Here is a 23789-nt window from a genome sequence, read left to right as displayed (position 1 = left end):
GGGGAGAAGTGTTAGCAGCTATGACCACAGCCTGTCTCTTCCACGTATGCATTTGAGGTATAAAGTCAACAAATTTAACAGCATTGTGTCCCTAAGTGATAACAGAGGTAATTAATGATCGGACTGCCTTTGTGCCTGGACCCTGACTCTCATGGGTGTATGAACTGCCTGAAGTTTCAGTTAGACATGCACATTAGATTCCCGGGGTCTGGGATTGGCACTCAGGCTCTGCGTCTGGCTCCAAGGCAACCGTTTAGCGCAGACTATATTCTGAGACTCACGTTAGTACCAGGGCTCAGGAAGAAAGATGTAGGTATATATTTTCATATAATAAATTAATAAGAAGAAAGTATTTCTTATTTAAATAAGGTTACAAAGAACAGGGTCTCTATTGTGCTCTGGTATTCAGAAACTGTGGTAGCCACTGTATGACTCAGTTTCCATCTGGAGCCATTACTGACTTAAAGAAGTGATTTCAGTTCAAGCTTGCCTGCTTTGCTTGCTCCAAATATCCTGAAGGCTGTGAGAAAGTTCTGATTAAGCCCGTGGGAAAGAGCAATTTTTGCCCATGAGAAAGAACACATTATCTATTAAGATTTGGGTTGGTGTATGCCAACCGGAAGCACCCCTCCTTAGTGATTGGTAGCTGCTTGCTGCTGTCTGAATTCTTGTATTGAGAGAATGCACCTGCTGGAGCGTCCTCCCAAGGACAGTGCAGGGAGGTGGTTAGCTGGCTGTACTGCTCTTTCTTCTGCCTTTTGCCTATAATTAGTATATATGCTGGCTGAGAAATAAACTTGGGGCTATTTAGTATTAACCTTTGTCTTCCTGGTTTATCCTGTGCTTTCTGTCTCCATTTCTCTGAATCTAACATTTCTTTAGTCTTAGTGCCCCCCTCCCAGGTACTCCAGCTGATTCCTGATAGAGTGAATTTCTACAAGAAACACTTTTAGAGGATAATGAATTACTAACTAATAAGATACCCAAATCCTTCACAGAAGGTCAGTGTGGTTCATGGTCTCCTAGCCATTAGCACTTTCAGGGTCTGTCCTCATATTAGCTGTTAGTCTCTCTCCTTTTGGTTCTTCCTTGATCACACACCCTCCCCTCCCCTCCCCTCCCCTGCCCTCCCTTCCCCTCCCCTCTGCAGGAGGGGTTACACTCACAGAGTGGACTGGCTCACATTGAATCATGGTAGAGTTCTGCTGTCTCTTTGACAGCTGGGTACTAGGGTATGTTTTACAGTTGCTTATAGCTCCTTTGGAAACAAATCTAACAGTATCTAAAAAGTTACATGCCCACTTAATCTCTGAACCAGCAATCCTGCTTTTAGAAGATACTCTTTTATGTTAGGCACATAACAGAGCATAAAGATGCTCAATCCATAGTTTGTTTATATGTTACCTAACAAAGTAAAAAGGGATCTTATACAAGTGATTAAGAACCTTGAGATGGGGAGGTCATTCTAAATGAATGGAGTTGGCTCAATGTTGTACAAAGACCCTTAAAGTGGAGGAGAAAGACAAGAGGCCATCCAGAAAAGAAGGACATGGACAGGCTTGGCTCAGTCCAGCACGGCTGACCTGAGGGTGGGAGCCATGAGCTGAGGAACCTGAGCAGGCTCTACTTCTGGGCAAGGTAAGGAAGGGGCAGGGCTCTCCAGACACAGGGGACCTCTGTCCTCTAGAACGGCTGGATAAAGAGTTTGTGTTTTAAGTCACTAAGCTTGCAGCAATTTCCTACAGAGGCAACAGAGAAGTCACATGCTTTCTGCAAACACCAAACAGTCTCTGAAATAGCTGACCACTGTGGTGCTTGTTTGTAAGAGCCGGAGCTTCCACAGACCACCAGTGGAGGAGGAGTATTTGAATAAACGCAGCGGCACATCCCAGACCTGCAGTTGAGAGTGCTGGAAACCCCTCCTCTGAGGGCTAACCTCAAGGACATATTTCTAATGGGAAAACCAGCAAGGGGCAAAGTGCTAACGTGGGTTGTTGTTGTTGTTGTTGTTTTGTTGTTGGTGTTCTTTTTTTTTTTATGAAGGAAGGAAGAAGAATAAAAGCAAGAAGATACAGATAATTTTACTTTTTAAAGAGAACTGTCTATTTGGACCAGAAATAAATGTACAAAAAATATTCCTTTGGGATATGATGAGGAGCTGGGAGGAAGTAAAACTTCTTTGAACATTTTTTGTGTATATAATTTTGAAACTTGGACTAATGTAAAATGATAGACAGTCCCTACATTCAAGAAGTAAAGTTGTTTTTTAAAACTAATTTAAAATAAAATCAAAATGCCCATTACTCAAGACTGATAGTTGTCTTTGGTTCCTAGATCTTTTTTTTTTGGTTTTTCGAGACAGGGTTTCTCTGTGGCTTTGGAGCCTGTCCTGGAACTAGCTCTGTAGACCAGGCTGGTCTCGAACTCACAGAGATCCGCCTGCCTCTGCCTCCCGAGTGCTGGGATTAAAGGCGTGCGCCACCACCGCCCGGCTGGTTCCTAGATCTTTATAACTGGCTTCTAACTGAATTTTGTCCACGTACAGAACAAATACACATTGCCAAAAAAACAACTTCCAGCCTGAACTTTCAAAGTCATAATCTTGATGGTGGGCATTTCTGCAGATTTTACTGCTCCCTCTAGCCTAACGCTGTGTGCCTGGTGGCGGCACAGGAAAGCACTTCCACGGAGCTGGCAGCATCGCCATCTGGTGGGCAAAATCTGGAACTGCAGCTTGGGTTTCCTAGCTACTTTCTGCTTTGTTTTGGTGAGGGGCGGGGTGGAGGGATTTCACCAGCAATCGTGACACACGTGGGTGGTGGGAGGGAAGGAGTCAGGGGCTGTTGGTAGTAAGACCTTGTGAGATCATTTGAATTAGCCTCACTCCTGACACATGAGATGGTGGATTGCGTTTTAAAAGTTTGCAGCAAGTAGTTTTGACTTATTTTGGTGCCTATTACAAACATACCAGATCCACTCCATGGTTTTTAATGTGGTACATGATCCACTCGCTGTCACTCACAGGAGGGAAATCAACAGGATAACTTCTGCTACGGGATTACCTGTTTGTGCCGTGAGATGCAGGCTCCAGGGAGGCCTAAGGTCACTGAACAAAATGATCATATATGGCTCTCGCCCATCTTTGTACATTACTAGCAAACAGATGACTTCTTTTTCTTGACCCAAAGACAGATTTTCTTTCTTTTGTATGACCATATTCAGTCTGGACTAGAGAATTGGGGCAACAATCAATTTAAAGTTAAAATATAACCTTCAAAGTAGTAATGATTAAAATGCTTTCGGGGTTACTGCTCCAACTGACCCAATATCCAATGTGCTGTCAGACAGATCGATTCAATTCAAAAACAAGCTTTTGAGCATGAACCCTGGCCCCATAAGGTGCTAGCTGGGTGAGCTGGATGATCAGGAGATGTGGAAGTCGCTGTGAAATTAGTTGTAAATTAAAATTCGCTGTCATGTTTTAAAAAGCAGGGGCTGTTTAATGGCCTGTGTGACCTGCAGCTTGCTAGCCAGAGGGGTGGGGTCCCACTGAAGATCACCTTCTCGCCTCGCATCGGCTACCACCTTCGCCGCGGATTTGCTCATCACGTGCACGACGTATAGAGGGCAGTTCACCGCACTGGCTATGGTGATGGCCCTCAAAGTGGCCTCTGCTTCCACCGCTTCAGGACGGCATAGCTCATGACCCTCCGGGCCTGTGATTCCCAAGGCCAGCATCTTCTTTGCTCCCTAAAAGGCAACGGAAATGTAAAATGATAGCAGGAAGGATTCCTAATGACAAACTATTATTATTATTATTATTATATTAGAAATTAAAAGTTCTGATAGACTTTTAGACCTGTCAGCTGTAGGTGTGTAGGGGGCAGAGTGTACATATGCTGATTGTATATATTAATAGTATCCCTATGCATCATTTTACCATTAGGGTCCTTTCATTTGAAAAGGTGGGGGAAGGGAGCGGCTTAGAAGACTGCCCAGTTGGTAAAGTGCTCGCTGCACAGCCACGATAACCTGAGTTCAGTCCACAGAACCACGTGGGAAGGCCAGACACGGTGGTAGCTGCCACTGTAAAGCTGGGAGGCAGAGACGGATGGAGCCACGGGTCCCACTGCCAGTTAGCCAGGCCTCCTTGCTGAGTTCCCAGTCAGTGAGGGCCCCTGTCTCTAAGACAAAGTGGACTGGCCCCTGAAGAACAACATTCGAGATTGTCCTTTGAACTCTACAGTCTGTCTGTCTCTCTGTCCATCCCACCCTTGAAAAAGATGAAGTTTGTTCTCACATTCTGTAAGAAGTACTGTCCAGCCCCATCCATGGTTGAGACTTAATATACTAATTCAGTCAAACAAAGTAAAACCACTCAATACCCTTGCTCAAGCGATTCATTGTAAAATATTGTTTAATTAGTTTTAGTTTTCTACTAATCGTAGTCTACTCTGCTCCCAACTCAACCTGTTAATAATATTAGATCCATTATTTCTTCAAAATTTTATTTCTTTGTTTCACAAAAAGAATCTCAAGTCAAGTTTCAGAAGAATGAAGCCACCTGGCCGTGTCACACAGTGAGGAAGTCACATCATCGAATTTAAACCCTGTCCTGTTTGCATTTACACCTCACATTCCCTTCTCTTCCCGCTGCCTCCTGGCCACCGAGCTGCAATCTTACTTTAATGGGAGCTAAGCTTGGGGAAAGAAAAAAAGTCAGCTGATATAAAGGGTTAGGGACGGCTTCTTAAATCTTGCAGGTGGCCTACCCTTCGGGCATTCGTAATGGAGTTAACAGAAGTAAATATCTCCCAGAATCCTCCAGAGCACGCTTTAATATCCCGTCTCTGCAAAGTGTAAGGCTTTAAAACACCTGCTCACTTCACCAGACCGCACTGATGCCCACAAGGTAGCATTCGGTACCAGCCGCCCAAGCCTCTGAAAACCCCGACAACAAACCAGAGCCAAGGGACATCAAGGAAATGCTTTACAGGTCTGGAGAGGCGGCTCAGCAGTGAGGAGCACTGGCCGTGCTTCCTGAGGACTCGAGTTCAGTTCCCAGCATCCACATCCCAGCAGCTCACAGCTGCAGTAATTCCAGTTCCAGGCGACCCAACTTCTGACCTCTCGAGGAATCTGCATGCATAGGGCACACATGAACTCATGCAGAAACACATGCACACATAGTAATAAATAAGTAAATCTAGAAGAAAACGACTCACACTTTTATACCAGCATGTCTCTAAAGCTGAATACAGGTAACTAGTTGAAAAGGGAGAATTCTTCACCCGATCATGTAGACCCACTGAATAAAATCAAAGGCAGTGACCAAGAAAACCAAGTCAGGTATATAACATGTAACACAGATAATGAGCGACTTAGTTTCTGTCCTTCCATGTGCCGAGTCTACCTTCTCAGGGCTGAATGTCCTTGCTTTAAGTTACAGCTTTTCTTTGTTTACTTTTTTAAAGTTCTTGACTACAGAAGTTTGGAAGGGAACGCTCACCTCTGCGATCAAGTCTCCGTTCTCGGCGTGCACCTGAGCAATCGCTCCAATCTCCTTGCAACGGCAGAAGGCTGCATACATCTGCTCGTCTTGCACCATGTACAGGCCTTTGTAGGCCATAAACATCTTGAAGGAGTTAACTCCTTTATCTTGGGCAAGGGTTTTCATTTCTTCTTTTACCTAGGTGGGCAACAGATACAGCAATCTGTAGTGATATTTGTGATCCACAAATAAAGCTTGCTTGAAGATCAGAGCGCAGAGCTAAGCCACTAGTTAGCCTAAGAGGCCAGGAAGTGGTGCCACACACCTTTAATCCCAGCACTAGGGAGGCAGAGGCAGGTGGAACTCTGAGTTCAAGGCCACTCTGGGCTGTGTGGGATTGAATCTGTCTAAAAGAGAAACAGAACTCACACAAAGGTGATCCAGCACTTGGGATCCCACGCCTTTAATGCCAGCAGTAGGGAGGTGGAGACAGGAGTGATATGGCTGAGTAGAGAGGTGAATATAAGGCAGGAAGAGACAGAAGCTCAGATCCAGTCTGAGGTTTCATAGAAGAGCATTCAGTCTGAGGACTCACAGGAACAGGATCACCCCTTTGGTCTGAGGATTCAGTAGAGGTAAGAACTAGTGGTGGCTGCTCAGCCTCTCTGATCTTTCATGATTCACCCCTATATCTGACTCAGGGTTTTTATTATTAAGACAAATTAGAATATGTGATGAAACAGCACACCCCTCGTTAATTTTAAAGGATAATTTCAGCATCCCCACAACGATTATATCCAGAAAAGAAATAAGCAACATAAGGGTGACAGCTTCCTTCAGAAAAAGCACAATGAAATCCACAGACTTTCTCCCCGGCCACACCCATTTCACCTGATAAGTTGCGCTGGGATGCTCTTAAATTGGGAAATTAACAGTCTTCCCCAAAGTGCTTCATTATTGTGCTTGACTCTAAAATTCTCGGCATCTCTTCTCCAATTTGAGGAGACTGTTACAGAAAAAGAAGGAGAAACCACACGGCAGCAAGGGTAGCAACCGTGGATCTAGACGGAATCAAAGCTCGCTATATGTGGTAAAAGCTGGGGCTCAAATTGAAGAGAAGTAGGTTGAGTTGTCGGAGGAGGGCAGTGAACTGACCCAGGTTCTCGTGAGGAAGCACAAGCTGAGCGTTGTGCTGCAGCGCCCCGACAACACACGTGGGAGGTGAGGGATCATTACTGGCAAGATTCTGGACAGTCATAGCTTGGGGGGTCTTTGGGGTTGTCAGCTATCAGAGGCAAACTTGAGGGCAAAACCACCCAGTAAGCGAGGTTGAAGTCTTAAATTCAAGTCTCAAAATGGATTAAGGCTTTCTGTTATGGAATAATCTTTTTGTACACTGTGAAGATGTATCTTTGCCAAGGCAACTTCTTGTTGCTTTAATAAAAGAGCTGACTGGCTGGTAGCTAGTCAAGTGGTATCAATGGGACAACAAGACACAGAGGATGCTGGGAAGAAGGAGGGCCGAGTCTCGGGAGTCTTGAGCAGACACAGAGAGAAGCAAGATGAACATGCCTCATTGAAAGAAAGTACCACCACGTGGTAGAGGGTAGATAAGAAATATGGGTTAATTTAAAATGTAAGAGTTAGCTAGTAACAAGCCTGAGCTAACAGCCAAGCATTTATAATTAATATTAAGTCTCTGTGGTTATGTGAGAACTGGCTGGAGGGACAAAAAAGTCTGCCTACAACTTTCAAAAGAAAGTTGTTTGATCTTCTACAGGTTAACACACACATGCACACATACATACACATGTACACACATACACACTTGTTCAAACACATGTGCACATACACACATAAGCACACACGCATGCGCACACACACACAAAACCAAAAGTGCAGCAACCATAGCAGGAGGGTTGCTCATAGCTAATAAAATCTCTTCCCACTGGATGGAGGGGGCGGTCACCAAACCTTGGCACAGAGGTGAGGCTCAGAGAGGATTATGTGACAAGGTAGCTGTCCACAGCCAGAAAGAGAAGCCTCACGGGAAGCTAGCTCTTCAAGTGCATTGATACAGGACTTCCTGCCTTCTGGCTTCGAGAAGTAAATTCTGTTATTAAACCAGCCAGCCCGTGGGACACTGTTATGGCAGCAGAGCTGACAGACACACATGTCCATCCTCTCCTGCATCCACACCCTGATGCTCAGTGAGATCGACCTCCTCCACACATCCGTCTAGTTCTTAGAGCATGAGGTGCCTAATGGGTGAAGCGACGGCGGTCCCCAGATGCACAGAGGAGTGCCTGGTTCCTGCCATCTAGTTTTTTTTAAAAAAATGGGCAGCTTTGCCAAAAGTTAAGAGTCTAGCAAGAGCCTCTCTTTGGGACAATATTGAATATTTGAAAATTGCTCTTTAAACAATTCATACAACTATATATACACTCATAACATAACAGAAAAAGAGAACACTCCCCCACCCTGAAAGGGAAACCTTATTAACTGAGGTGGAAAATGTCATCAACAATTCATGAAGTAAGTACCTAGACACAGAGGTTAGCTTTCAGACAAAGCTGTAGGGTGTGGTGGTGCACACCTTTAATCCTAGCACTTGGGAGGCAGATCTATATGAACTCCAGGCCAGCCTTGTCTATCTGAGTTCTAGGACAGTCAGATCTATGAAGAGAGACCCTGTCTCAAAGAAACAAAAAACAAACAGTAAAAAAGCACCAAGCTGGGCATGTCGGCACACTGCAATTTACCTCTCAGAGGTGCAGGCAGGAGGACGAGGCCAACATGTGACCACATAGTGAGCCCCTCTCTGTGTTAAACATGCAGGTACTCTTGCCCACTACTACAAATGGACTTCCCTGACTCAGACAGATAAGAGAGTTCTGCCATCACCAGAGAAGCTGCAGCAAGTGGAACAGAGACATAGAGCCAGACACACAGACACACAGAGTGAGAGACCTTGGAAAAGTCAGCTCTAAATGGGCTATCTCCATCAGATCCCTCTCCTCAGAGATTAGAGAACCCAGAAGAAGAGATGTAAAGAATGTAAGAGCCAGAGGGGGAGGGGAAAGCAAAGCCCATGTGAACTCATAGAGACTGAGGCAGCATGCACAGGCCTGCATGGGTCTGCACCAGGTCCTCTGTGTATATAGTATAGCATCCAGATTGATGTGGGATTCCCCCTCTGTATGCTGTGGATACCATTGGTTAATAAAGGATTTGTCTTGGGCTTGTGCAGGGCAGAATAGAGGTAGGCAGGGAAAACTAAAATGAATGCTGGGAGAAAGAAGGTGGAGTCAGGAGAAGCCATGGAGCCCCGCCCCCCCCCCCCCCCCCCCGCCAGAGACAGACATACTGAAACTTTGCTGGTAAGCAACAGCCACGTGGCAATACACAGACTAATGGAGATGGGCTAGTTTAGGACATAGAGTTAGCCAGAAATATGCTTAAGCTATTGGCCAAACAGTATTGCAAATAATATAGTTTCTGTGTGATTTCAGGGCTGAGCAGCTGAGAACAAACAAGCCTCCTACAACACCAGGTTAGTGTTTTTATGGGATTCCTGAGAGTGCAAACGAGAGGGTCTCATGTGCCTTCTCTTGGGATTTTCCTTCTTTTGCTTTGTCTTCTCCAACTTCAGTGGGATAATTTTTATTTTTTTATTTTATCATGTTTTATTTCCTTGTATTTTATTATTATCTCGTAGAAGCCTGCTCTTTTTTTCTAATGAGAAAGAAAGATCTGAAAGATGAGATGGGAGTGGGAGTGGAGTTGGGAAGGAACTGGGAGGAATAGAGGGATGGGAAACAGGTGAACAGAATATATTCTGTGAGGGCAAAAACTATTTTCAATAAAATGGGGAGAAAGACTACAAAGAATCCTCATAAAAGGAAAAAAAAGTTTTAGTAAATTGTCTTGTGTGTCCCCTAACCCTTATCCTAAAGTCCTAACCCTTTAGAAGTAGGCTCACCATAGTGTGGTTAGCTACTGTGATGTCAATGATGTTCATTCTAATCCCCCATGACTGGAGGCCTTGAAAAAGATGAGCTGAAATACAGACTTGTAAAAGGAGATGGAAGCAGAAGTCAGAATGCTTCTTCTTTAAGGCAAGGGCCACGCAAGATTACCACAGATAGTTAGAAGCTTCTAGAAGGGCATGGGACAGAGCCGTTTGCCCTCAGGACAAACCAATCACAAGACATCTTGGCCTTCTAACCTTCAAGACTGGGAGCGAATACACTTCTGCTGTTTGAAGCTATACTGAGCTCTTGGCCATAGGAACACAACAGAACCTGTATTTGGGGGATCTCTGCACTTGTATGAAAAGGACTAGTCAAAGCCAACATCATTGCCTGTACTTCTCACAAAATAAGAGAGGGAGGGAAGGAGAGGGGAAAGAAGAAAAGAAAGAAAAGGGAGGGAGGGAAGAAAGGAAGGAGAGGAAGGAAGGGCTTGCCTTTGAAGGTATAGAGTAGGTCCAGCTCAGGGCTTAGAATCCTGTTTGTGGGGAGAAATCAGCTTGAGCTGTGGACTATGGCCCTCGATGTTTGCTGGGTTACTTGTTACAGACTTGTTACTTTTTTTATTGCTGGGTTACTGTTACAAACTTGTTACTTTTTTTATTGCTGGGTTACTTGTTACAAACTTGTTCCTTTTTTTCATTGCTGGGTTACTTGTTACAGACTTGTTACTTTTTTATTGCTGGGTTACTTGTTACAAACTTGTTCCTTTTTTTCATTGCTGGGTTACTTGTTACAGACTTGTTACTTTTTATTGCTGGGTTACTCGTTACAGATTTGTTACTTGTTTTCTATTCACTGGGTGTCTGAAACAAGCTTTGAAAAGGTTGATGAATGAACTACTCAAACAGCGTCACCATGATTCACGCCCCACCTCCTTAAAATTTCTGAATGAAATCCAATATGAAGAAACAAATTAGGGTTTAAATCTCAAGGAAAATTTCTTTCAGGGCACACACACAAATTTTCAGTAGAAAACCAATGTATTTTAATGGCTCTCAAAGTCATCTTCTTCATCTGACTCTTATCATTTTCATGGCCTAAATAATTATTGGGCACGGGAGAGTGGTTTGAGGTCTGTTGTAAATGGTTCTCAGGTGACAGAAAAGACCCAACTAAACATCACTGCAGCCATGACAGGCTGCCAACTAACAATACTGAGACTAGACATCACCATCTCAATAACCAGGAAAAGTCACAGATTGCACCCTGTGGGGAACCAATCAGAATTGAGACAAACAAGTACTAGCTGCTTCAGAACACTGAGACTAGCTTCCCTAACTTGTATATAGGTTGCCAATTTTCTTACAGCAACGCCAGTACCAATCCCTGTTTGACAAGATTTCTGTTACCTCACTCCTGCCCAATCAGGAGTACAACCCCCATCTGAATGCAGAATTCTCTTACCCGCCATCCTTTGCTCTGTCAAAACCCTGCCACAGCTGAGCTCAATGCTCTCCCTGATCCAGCCACTGTGACAGAACGGATGGGTGAGAGCCCAGGCTTAAGCTTGTGATAAAGGCTCTTTGCTTTGGCATATGAACTGGGACTCCTGGTGGTCTCTGGGGGACTCATGACAGTGACAACAACCAAGTAGTGTTGGGAGAGCCAAGTCACCCCTGGATTCAGCTGGGAGGGGCCTTGGAAAGGATCCCAGCCTGACTTCTCCTGTCAGGGGTAGGAATGGAGGCCTCTAATTTGAAGGAATTCTATACTGAGAACTTCTTTGATGATTTCTCCTACGTTAAAATTTTCTAATACATTTTTTAAGATTCTAGGCATGTTGATGTTGAGACTAAGAGGGATAGGTACCGTGGAGAGTAGAGGAAACCTCCGCAATTCCTGTATTAAACACAGGATGATTCTGTGAGCAAGCAGGATGGAGTCTCACTGTGTGCTTTACGTGATGATGTTTTTACAGTCTAATGTTGAGACTGCAATCTTTCACAGTACTCAGAATTCAACAGATTCAGAAGAAAGTGCAACGAGAACCCACCCCACCAGTCCCCCAGTCACCCCTGAGGCAGGGGCATAACCGGGGTTTGCCATTGGACATTGCCAGTTCCTTGCTCACATGCAGAGCCAAGGACAAGGGGACCAAACAGAGCACATTGGAAGCCAGCTGCCTCACCTTGTCACTCCACCACGTCACCGCCACATGTAGGCTATAGTCACAGCAGACATTGGGGTCTGCCCAGCTGCGCCAGGTCTCAAAGGCTTCGAGGAGGGAGCTGCCTTTCTGAGGGATGGCGAAGTCGATGATCATGGTGGTACCCCCAGCCAAGGCAGCCTGTAATCACAAGAGGGTTCTGGTCAGTTAGTCATCCGTAGCTCGTAGCTCGGAGAAAACAGCACATCTGCAAACCTCTGGGCTAATCTGATACCAAGGAAATGCCAAAGATGCTGCCTTTTAAACTACCTGAAGGGTTTGGACAGATTTCCCAGAAACTAAAAGACAAAGTCTTGAAATACCTGGAATTGTTTCTGGAAAAGAAAACAGGACGGTGAAGGAAAACTGAAATGGGCGGGCTTGCTGACTCATGCCCGCAATCCGAATTCCTCAGCGGCTGAAGCAAAAGGGTGACGGTGAGTGGGTGTTTAGCCTGGGCTACAGAGCGAGATCCTTTCTCAGAAAACAACCAAGCAGAAACCCTCAGGTGGGGAAAAGTAGAAAATGTATAAGCAATTAACAAAAACAAAAACTACACCTGGTATTGTAAAATCCCATTTCTTTGGGATCCGTCATAGGGAATCATATCCCCAGCAGCCCTATGAGCCACTACATCGCTGGCAGTCCTGTGATTCACTCAAAGAACCCTGGAAAACTTTCAAGGCTAAAGCCCCTGCACCCTCAAACTGCTGGGGACCCTTTCATCTTTCTTTGATTGACACCTGTGGTGGCTGCCTGCTCCGGCTTTAGCTCGGAACCCTTTCATTTTCAACGGTCATGATTTTAATAGGTTCCTAGTTGGTCTTTCTCTAGTTCTGTCCTAAATACCCACCCACAGACGCTCCATGGAGGGGCGCTTCCAACCACAGATGAGACACTTGGCTCAAAAGGTTAAAAAAGGTGGGGCGGGGCAACAAAGCTGCCGTTAGACAAGGGGAACACCCTCTGGTTTCGGTAACACAGTAGAGTGACCAAGGGGGATACATCCTGGTTTCCACTGCCCAGTAGAGCGGACATCACAAACAACTGTGCTGTGTGCCTTGTGATAGCTAGAGGAGGTTTGGAACGTTCTCACCACAGAGAGATGCTAACTATTTGAGACAATATGGTAACTACCCCGTTTTGATCACTACACAATGTTTACAGCAGGCAACACACCACACTCCTTAAGCACCTGTTATTCTCTGCCAGCCGAAAATTTCAGAAAGCTAATGTTCTTGCTGCCTCCGGAATGAAGTTTAATCTTCATAAACTTGGTCCCTGAGTCCCTGCATCCTGCTCCAAACCTCGATAGACCTGGCGGCCTCTTAGGCTATATTACAAGTAATTTAAAAACTATTACAAAAACAAATGCCTTTGACTCATTATTTAAATAGATTTAATTTAAGCGAAAATCACAAGGTGGTTAATGTGTTTTTAATTGCTGTACTCAAACAACGTAGGTGTGGAAAACAAACATAATCATAGAAGGATGGTGGCCCCATAGTTTAGAGCAGGGACTCTGGGGGTTCCGTGGCTCTACAGTACAGCACTCAGATTCTGCGCCTAGCTGGGTCTCTGGAGCAGTTTCTTCTGTATCCTTATTGTTTATGGGAGAAGTGAGGGCAATGCCTGCATCCAAGCCCTCAGCTAGGGAGGGGGATCCGGCTAGCACAGTTGCCTTCTGGGAACTGCTCTCTAGCCTGCCAGGAGCCGTTGGTTTATAATTAGGAATTGCTCCTCGTTTCTAACACACGCAGCCGCAGCTCACTTCCTGAGATCCAAGAGGGACAGTGGCTCCCCAACCTCACTCCTGCCCTTTCCCACAGCGCAGCCCAGGTGCAGCCAGGGCTCTCACAGCCAGGACTGTCAGCTCAGCTCTCCCTCTCACTCACTTCATGGAATATTTTTGTTCTCCTTCAGTCGCTTGGCGAGGTTCCACTTCATTCTACTTTTAACCGCCTTACTTTTTTATATAAGATTCTACCCTTTGTTACCACCTTTAAATAACAGCGTTCTTATTCATGCAGAAAACACATATTTGCATTTACTAAGAAACTCCTCTCGGTACAAAGGCAAGACTTGGGAAAAAATTCAGGTTTTGTATTTTTATTTGAATAGAGATTAATCTTGTCACCTTCTTCCTTTTTCAAGTGACTCTCCAATACAATAAAGTGTCCCTCAAGGACAGGGGGAATTTTTCCTAGCAGGAAATAGTTAAAGTGTTAGAAAAAATGTTTCTAAGTCTACAGATACAGAGAAACCCACCATACATGAGATGCACAGAAATCAGACACAGTGGTCCTCAGGACGCGGGGAGCTGGTGCCATCACTCCTGGTGGATTAAAAATGGTGCATGCTCAATTCCTTTATCTGCAACGGCATGGTAACGGCACAAGCTACAGCACACCCTGCTCTCTGTATGCACCAAGACTCTTCACATTATCTCATACAGTGCAAATGCTTTGTAAATAACCGTTTTTCTGTATTGTCTCAGCGCATGTTTGCCATGAACCTGTTAAAAATTATCATCAGGGTGTCCAACCCAGGCTACAGATGGTGAGAATATATAATGCTGCAGACACCTTGGGGGTTCTCAGGAAGTTAACATAGTGAGCGTGACACAGTGAGCCTACTCTTCAGTATACATACATGGTCCGTGGAAACATGGCTACCCCAAGCCCAGGACACAAAGATTCAAGCCAGTATTTGCTACTGTAGCCAACAGTAGAAATTTCCCAGGTGCCCAGTGGTTGATGACTAGATAAACAATGGCCCAGGATTTGGCCTTAGAACGGGATGACATAGGGACCCCTGCCACAACATAGATGGACTCTAAAAATCTTGACACCAGATGAAAGGAGCCAGTCATGGAAGAGCACACATTGCACAATCTGTGGAATATGTTCCAGAGAGAAAAGTCCAGGGGGACAGAAAGGGGCGTGGAGGTTGACGAGGGTTGTAGGTGCGTGAGAGGAGGATGGGCCGAAGATAGAGTTTGGCAGGCAGAGGGACAGAGGGCCGTAGGAATGCTCGAAAACAGCCTGGTGATGTCTCTACCATTCTGTCAGTATTCCAGAAACTATGGAACCGCACTGTTAAACGGCTGAGTTACGCTGCATTTGAATTATTTACTGATAAGAATGTTATAAAAACGACGCCATCACACACAGCCTTTACATGGATTGGAGGAAGCTGGAAGGGCCATGCAAGTAACCAGGAGTTCTCTCCTCTTCCTTCAGGTGTGCATAGCCCTCAGCAGTGCTTCTCAGCCTGCCTAACGACCCCTTAATACAGTTCCTCACGGTGTGTGACCTCCAACCATAAAATTATTTCCATTGCTACTTCATAACTGTAATTTTGCTACCGTTATGAATCATAATGTAAATATTTTTGGAGAGGAGGGTTTCCAAAGGGGTCACACTCACAGGTTGAGAACTGCTGGTCTAGAGGGAGAAACAGATCATTGTAATACAACATCCTGGAGTAACAGATGGCAGGTCCACTTGTAACATCAGTATACTATGGAAAATACTAATTGTGGGGGAACTTTACACAATTGCCTGTAAGAGTTACAGAAAAGGCTGCTGGGAATTCAGAGAGGAAGATTCAAATCAGGGATCTGAGCACGTTTGGATTTAAGAGTAGGACCTACATATGGGAGCTGTCAACCATCATGATGGTATCTAACACACAATGCATGCCTGCCTGTGCTCAGAAATAACTAACTTGGAGTATACACCTTTCAATCGTCTCTCCAGCTCTTCAGTATTGCTGACCTCATGACAGAGCAGAGGCGATCGAGCAGAGAACAGTAGTGAGAATACGTGGCAGAAGGAGAGTAGACATGTTTCCAGTACAGACGTGTACTGGGCTTGGAGTAGACATGTTTCCACGTGCTTCAGAACCCATGTTCCTGGGGACAGCAAATGGGGAGAAGGGAGACTCTGAGGAGGGGACCTGGGAGAAGAAATTCAGCAGGCTGTGGGGAAGGGCAGAATCAAGGCCATCTAGGACCATATAAAATGGCAGTGTCCAAGGGAGAAAGACAGGACAATGGTTGCATATAGGGCAAACTGGAACCTAAATGGGACTTGAAACCATCCTTTCTGCTGTCTTTACTCCTGATTGATAGCCCCTTTACCTGTCAGTTAGGCAGCAAAATGCTTTAACCGTTCCTAATCTTGGCTCATAAATAAATTCCCCCAGCTCCTCATTTCTTTGGCTTGCTGCCCTTGAAAGCCTTCTAATTTATCTAAATCCCCATTTGGGGGACAAAAGAGCCTACCACGTCTCTAGTGTAAATACAATAGAACTTACCTAGACATAAACTATCCCACAGTGGATTGTAATGTCACATAACACAAGTTCTTATTGAAGAATATATCAGGTCGTAAGCCAATACAGAAAAGTCCCCAAAGCACATTCTTCTATTTTATGGTGTCACTCATTTTTCGTGTCTAAGCCATCCTGAAAAGTGTGACTCTGGTTCACTAAAATCTACCACAGGACCTAAATAAAACTAAAAAACAAAACAAAACAACAACAACAAAAACCTCATAGTCCAGCTGGGCCTTGGGGAGAAAAGCTCTGGGATGAACTGGTAGCTTTCATATAGTCCTAAAATGTACGCAAACAGATTTTACAATCTCAACTTAAGTCCCAATCCCATAAGTGTGTTTGAGTTTTGAAGGTGTCCTTTCCACCCCAGAGAGGGATGTCGTGCCTTCTCTTCCCTCCCCCCATCTCTTCTCGACCTTACCTACTGATTTCTTCTTAACCTTGGTCACAGTCTAGAGTCCTCCATTATTGATGCTGCTTTGTTTCTGCACTCCCTGTGCCCATTACAGTGCTTGGCTCATGAGTGTTTAAAGGGGAGGAAGGGAGGGGCCCAGCTGCTCAAAAGTTTTGAGCTGGGGGAATGATGGTTGTCTTTCCCATTTACAAGTTGAAACCTATGCATGTTGCAAGTTAGCAGGAAATTCTGTTTCCCCAAATTTTGGCTGTCCCTGGTCCTAGATCCTTCCATGTGAACGTGAGAAGCAGACTCTGGGCACAGCGGAAGGCTGATGCTCAGTGCTGTTCAACGTTTCCCAGATCAGTGTGCACCCAGGCTCTACAGAAGCCACAGCACTGTCTTGGATACTTCCTAGTACTTGAAGGTGAGACCATAAGTGCTGACGACGCCACACACTTTCAATACAGGACTTGGAGGAATCAAGACGAAACTGACCTGGAAGCTTCCTCCTTATAGACTTTCTCATACAGTACCAGTAGGTTCTGTGAAAGCTGCCAAGAGAGAAGAGCAATTGGTAGTCCCACTCGGGTGTAAAAAAAAGGCGCTCCACAATGAGAATGACTGGGCAGGCAAGATAGTGCCATAGTAGTACTTTAATCTCTGATTAACCAGCTGCTGGTTAATTGGACTTAAGACCTGTTCAACAGGAAGGAATTCATGCTTAGTACTGTAAACCAAGCCAACTGTCCACTCATGGCTGAAGAAATCATAGTCTGAAGAGAAGAAGCTACTGCTGCCGTTTTCCTAAACCAAAATAATTTTGAAATATATCTAAAGAAATTATCATGATTAGGTATCCAAAATATGCCACTGTAGCTTAAAATTATTTTGAGTCAAAGACATGAAGTCAGGTATTTTCTGTGCGCTCACCTCTGCCCTCAAGCAGAGCCATGCTCAAGGATCCAGTCATAAACACCCTCCCACTCCAAGTTTTGTGTCCAGGGATGGGTGACTCATCACCGTGGCCTAGAAGCCTAAACCGACGTCACGGCAAAGCTGCCCTTTCCTCATCTGTTTCCCTATGGTCCATTTCTCTTTCCTAGAACTTATTTGTCTCCCCACACATGTGTCCCACCTCCCCAACCACCCTTAAGAGGAAGTTATTTGTATTCTTGTCTAGGCCTCTTTTTCCGCTCCTTTTCTTCAGATGGTGCACAAGCCCCGAGTTCTAAGCAATTGTTGGAAAGACATTTCTCACGAATCTCCACCTACATTCATGAATTTTCTTAAAAAAAAAAAATCGGTCTTCTCTGACAAAACTAACTGTTGCCATTCTAATTCTCACGTTCCCAATTACAACCCAGGACAGTGAAAGAGGGCTTCCTGACAGAACCATGGAGACCTTGGTTTGCTGAGCACGAGATCACGTCAGTCAGGCAAGCAACAAAGAAAGCCTGGAAGTGAAACATACGGAGTGTCCGAGTATGAACAGCAGAGGGAGGCCAGTTCTGGGCTTAGACAGCTCCTGCATGCAGCCTCTCCCAGCTGGACAAAGCCCCGCTTAACGTCAGCGTTCCAAGTTTATTTTTGAGACCTTATTTCTCCTCCTTTGGAGTAGTCCAAAAACTAACTTTATGGTCATTAAATAGACAATCTTTAAAAGCACAAAAGTACAAATGCTCAGAACTGCAACAACCAAACATTAACAGAACACACTCATTCAGAGCTTAGCCTGTCTAGTAATTAAAGAAACAAGGTAATTTTAAAATTAGGAAGTGTTGGGTTCTTTTTTTTCCTTTAAGCTGGAGTAGCTTTCTGTTTAAAGCCAATCTGTGCCCGTGGCCAGGATGCGAAGTGAGGGCTATAAAGGAGCACAAACTGTGGATATTCTGGGAATATCAAGCTCCTTTAAGATGTGTCTAACATTTACTTATCCAGGCAAGATATTCTGGGAATGACTTCCCAGGCAACTAGCAAGCATCCGAACAACGACTGCCCTATCTGGCTAGTTGTTACACAGTAGCAAACAACAATAATGGCAACAATGAAACCCTTAGACACCATCATGGAGACAAGAGAGTGTAGCCCTCAATCAGAGAAACAGAAAGAAAAGCTTGGAAGGTGGGTACATTTGGTTTGCAGTGCTCCAACTTTGGGGTGTTTCTGGGATTTCCAAGTTGTGAAGTCTGAAAATTGTTAGAAATACACCTTGATACCCAAGAATTACAGAGGTTAAACAGAAAAAATTGAAACAGTCTGAACAAGAACGATGGGCCACAAGGTTGTATACCCCTGTGACATTTAATGACATAGAGAAGCATTTAATGAACACTGCTAACTCTGCAAAGTCCATGGAATAAACACGTGTTTGTATAACTCCCTGCAGAGAGAAGCACCAGTGGATAGGCAGAAAAATCTTAAGACTGTAGGTCACTTAAATTCTATTTTTCTTTATTCTATTGCATATTTCTATTTTTAAATGCAGTTTTTTATACTGACAGACACTGAGCATCTATAAAATCTCCAGCAACTTGCTAAGGGATAGATGACAAGTATATATTGGTTTAAAAGAGAGTTTTAACAGCTTTTATTAACTGAATTATTTACCCAGAGAATGCTGACAAACCCAAGGCAGGAAGTGATGTGCTGGAGGTCACTGGGTCACCCACCCAGCTCTTTAGCAAAGTCTAATTCTGGCAAGCAATAGAAAAGGGGATTTCAAGGATTCTTATACAAGGTGAGAAAGCTCTATAAATACAGCTGTAAAAATGCTTAATCATACCCCTTGGACGTGATCATCCTTGTGGCATTTCACCAAGACTCTCCAAAGCAAAGCAGAACTGTCGGTCCTTTAAAAACAGAGAAAGAAGGAAAAGAAAAAGAAAGCGACGGAAGAAAACAGACAAGAAGAAAAAAGCACGCTGGGATGTTTCCCCAGTTTTTAGGAGGACGGGTCCACTGCCAGCTGCAACCCAGTCTCTGCTTTTGAATGCATGTCCATCCACCCACCCTGGGCCTTTGTCTCATCATAAAACATAGATTTGAACACTTGCAGAATGGAGTTAAGAGCCAAAATGTAATTCCTTCAGGTTTATTGAATTCACAATATCTACCGAATTTGAAAATCACATTGTTCTCTGTAGCTACTGGATTCTCGGAAGATCACTCTACATCTGGGGTCGAGCCACAACAAGATGAAGAGGACTCCCTCACAGCAGAACGCTGGTTCCATTCGTTACCCCAGGCAGAAAGCTTTTACCTGTAATTACGTAAATCCATTACGGGGTTTTAACCAACGCCTGACATGAATTAGAGTTACAAAACACATAACCTTTAGTTGGCCCTATATTTCACTCTTTAAATTGGGGCCCATCACAATCACGTGACCAATAGAAAAAGGACTCCACAAACAGTCCCCTTCCACTTGTCAGATGTTGTAATTGATCATCATTGGGGTTGCACAAAGCACACAGCTCTGCTCTAACCTTTTGGGTTCATCTCCTGAAAGCATACTAGATCATATTCGTTTTGTGGCTTTCTGTGCACAAGACACTTCTTTCTATGCCCTCAAAGGTGGTGTGGCTATAAATGCGTATTTGGATGCCCTAGGAATCTGATACCTGTGGTTTGCGTATTCATTCTGATAGCTGTAACTGCCTCCAGCACTGGTAGGTGAAGAGCTGGGCCACCATAAGGACGACTGCTGCTCACCTTCACACATGCGCTGTATGGCTCGCTCCTCCATCATCGGCCTGATAGATCAGAACATTGGCTGTTTCCCCAAAAGCACAGAGCCTTAGAGGGCAGAGCGCTAGGGATGGAGTTAAGCAGTTAAGCTGTGCTGGCTTTTGAAAAGCCTTTAACTTGGACATTTCTGAGGGGTGCCACCTTGGCAGCTAACTTGTTTCAATTCTTTCTTCAGTTGATAAAAAATGTAGGCAATGGCACCTATGACTATAAAGGATAATGGATAATTTAGCCCAATTGGTACACAGTGTGATCTGCGTGGGATAAATGTCAGTTAACAACATTAAAATGGTGTTTCTCCAGGCACTGAAATCTGTAATACTTTCATTGCCTACAAAAGGTCTCTTGGTCCCTAATTTCACACACCAAGGGCTCATCAACACCACCTCGAGATCTGTTGTGAAGTCTAGGAGGGAAGACAAAAGGACCTCATGGCGGCTCTTTCCAGAGCTCAGGCCCGTGCCCAGGTGCTTGTGTGGGTGTGGCCCTTCCTCATCCAGTTCCCTTAGGAAGCCCTGTCTCTTCCTGGGCCTTTCTCAACTCTCATCCTGGGATTCAGCAACCATTTTTAAGGTTAACATTCAGACCCTTTGGGAGTACTCTCTGGTATTTAGCAGACATTGTGTGTTTACAAAACCTTTGACCTTGCTCTCTCATCAATTCCTGCTTGACATACTCGGCTCATTAAGAAAAAGGTTTTGTTTAACACGTGACAGTCTTTAAATGGAGCAATACCTAAAGAGTCAGCTAGGGGTTAAGTCCCTTCCCACACTCGCAGCAGGCTATCACAGCTGCAAGGAGACACCTTCTCAGGGAGGAAGTATAAATCTCTCTGTGCTATGAGAGTCTAGAATGTCCACAGACTGGGTAGAAGACAAAGAACCAGCTGCCTGGACCTTAGGACACACACAGCTGATCCCTAAGAAAGGGAAGACATGTCCCTTGTCCTCAGCGTTCCAGACTCCTCTGTGTAGCTGCTTCGTCTGGATCCCTGATCAGAAATAAAGGAAGGAAAAGTCACTGCTTAGCCTTGAAGGGGGATGCTGAAGTGAGCCTGGCAAGTGGTAGACAGGACAGCTGCTCCCCGCTCTGCAAACGGGGGTTCTTAAAGTCAGACCTGAGATTAGTGACCTGCTGCCGATGAGGAGTCTGAGATAACAGAAAAGGTTAATGGTGTAACAACAGTAGCTGGTCACACGGCTTCATGTGCAGGTTTACACGCTCCCAGTCACACACACACACACACACACACACACACACACACACACACGCCAAAATGGTGTCAAGTATCCACGGTGTACAAAATTAAGAAGCATAAGGGAATAGACCAAAACATGGGTGGGTGTTGAGAAGGTGTTTTGAGATGCTTTTCTTCTTTCTATTTATCTGTTATTTTTCTACTTACCTATAACCATGAATTGTTATATATTCATCCCAAATCTAAAAAAAATGAGTTCATGACATTTTATAAAAAGAGAAATAGAGATAGTCACAATACAGAACTCTTATTTTGAAAGGAGATAACAGCTCACCCTGCAAAAAAAGATATTTCTTATCACATTGATATCATTGGTAATAAGTAACTAAGAAGATGAGTTCCAAATATTACATTAGGCAGATGGCCCCTGACCCTTCTTTCTGGGTCAAATATGCCTGCTTTTCTCCTTTCTGTGACCTGTTCTGAGCAGTCATGTTGGTGGGGGCGGGGTGTGGAGGGTAAAGTGTTCACAGACCAGGCTAGTAACTGAAATAAACAACTGTGGGCTTCTCTGAGAGCCTGCCGTTCTGTACCAGGTCTCTGTGGCTGGACACACTAAGACACAGGAATTCAATGAAGAACCTTGGTCTTGAGGAAATTGGTGTGATCTTCACTTCGGAAGAAGCCAGTTCTCTCAAGGCATCTTAGAGGCAAGACTTGAAAATGGTGCAGGCTTGATCTCTTCGGCCTAGGTGCTGAGGAATGCCATTTTCATCTCCTGTAAAGCTACCTTGCTAACCCCATGCTGGCTTCAGAAGCTCAGAGGAAACCTTTAGGAACCATTTCATTGGTTTGAGCGTCTGGATCTTCCCCTAGAGACCCCAAGCCTTCCTCTCCTGGGATCCAAATTTGACCGCTTCCTGATCATCACTAAGGGCAGGTACTCAAGCAGCAAGAATTCACATTAGTTGTTGTCTGGAGCAAGGGGTGGGAGGAAGGGGGTGGAGAGGTCACCCTGGCGTGAGTGAAGGCTGGGGACGCTCTACCAGAATGCTTGTCTTCAAATCCTGGTCAGGGTAGGACTGGGCCCAGTGTAGAGGATATAGGCTTCCAACTCACCCAGGCCCCTCCAGTCACAAACAAAACGTCTAGGTCAGTGGTTGTTAACCTGGGGGGTCACGATCCGTTTGGGGGTCCAACGACCCTTTCATAGAGGTCACATATCAGATACCATGCATATCAGATGTTGACATTATGATTCATAACAGTAGCAAAATTACAGTTATGAAGTAGCAACAAAAATAATTTTATGGTTGGGGTCAGCACCACATGAGGAACTGTATTAGAGGGTCGCAGCATCCGGAAGGTTGAGAACCACTATGCTAGGTGAATGGAGTTTTCCCTTGTTCGCAGCTGGAGTGGAGAACTGGGAGAAGAAGTTGGTAGAGCCTATTTGAAAAGCAAGCATATAGAAGGAGAAAAGCTTTGGAAACCTCCGTGGATTATCACGAGGAAGAGGAATTTCAGACACCAGAAGATGGCGCCTAGAGAAAAGAAAGAAGAGGAAGAAATAGTATCTGGAGTGCCAGGTCACCCAATAGGAGTAGAAGAGCCATATGCTGGGCTTGGCACCAGAGACTACAGCATGCAGCATCTTCACCCCAGATGGGCGTCCTTTCGGCGACCCTGGCTAGCTCAGGAGTCTCGCCTCCACTCCCAGTCCCTAGCGCTGCGCAGGAGCGAGAGAGGTGGGGTGGCCACAGACCCCAGATTATAGGCCTGCGAGTTGGGTACCTTGGTGCCCCGGTAGAAGTCGTCGACAGACTGGGTGCCCATGAACGGGAGCTGCATGTGCGTGTGTGTGTCGATGCCTCCGGGCAGGACCAATTTGCCCGCTGCGTCCAGGATGCGCAGCCCCCGGGGCGCGTCCCCGGGAGGCAGCAGGTTCGGTCCCAGCGCCCGCACCACGCCGTCCTCCACTAGCACGTCGGCCACCTGTGAGCAGTCATCATTGACCACGCGACCCCCGCGGATGAGAAGTCGTCCCTGCGGTGCCATGGCCAGAGGTGCTGGCGATCTAGCCGCCCGGAGGAGACCTTTGAGGTCTCCGCAGACTGTGCCCAAACTCCCGCTGGGCTGAAGGCCCGCAGATCTCCAGCAGCGGCTGAGGTGCAGGGGTTTAAGTGCTAGACACAGGTGTTGCTCCACCCCAGGGGTGGGCTGGCCTGCCACAGGCATGGACAAGGTCATGAGCTTAACCCCAGGCGTGCTGTTGCCCACTGGGTGCCCACTGAGTTTATGAGCCAATAGAGGGCAGAGGTCTTGGGATTTGAAGAGTGTAGGGGCTTGCTTTCTAGGAAAGGTACTTTAGTGAAAGATAGAAATCGCCTTGGTTCCTCGGTGTGAGCATGTCCGCATCTAAAGGCCGAAGGAGC

At 45.3% G+C, this 23789-nt stretch overlaps 1 protein-coding gene across 2 annotated transcripts in view; it reads right to left on the bottom strand.

Moving 5' to 3' along the window:
* Dpys (dihydropyrimidinase) overlaps positions 1-23485 on the bottom strand; it is a 65767-nt gene extending 42282 nt beyond the window's left edge. For both annotated transcript variants that reach the window (XM_075963624.1, XM_075963625.1), the window contains exons 1-4: positions 23149-23485; positions 11654-11812; positions 5510-5689; positions 3561-3750 (exon numbers count right to left, since the gene is read on the bottom strand). In XM_075963624.1, the coding sequence (XP_075819739.1) occupies positions 3561-3750; positions 5510-5689; positions 11654-11812; positions 23149-23412 (793 nt within the window). In that variant the 5' untranslated portion in view covers positions 23413-23485. The remainder of the gene's footprint in view (positions 1-3560; positions 3751-5509; positions 5690-11653; positions 11813-23148) is intronic.
* Positions 23486-23789: the final 304 nt, after the last annotated feature.

The sequence above is a fragment of the Microtus pennsylvanicus genome, chromosome 2, assembly GCF_037038515.1.
Source record: "Microtus pennsylvanicus isolate mMicPen1 chromosome 2, mMicPen1.hap1, whole genome shotgun sequence".
NCBI lineage: Eukaryota > Metazoa > Chordata > Mammalia > Rodentia > Cricetidae > Microtus > Microtus pennsylvanicus.
Note: the sequence above shows the minus strand (reverse complement) of the source record. Positions and strands in the feature narration are given on the sequence as shown.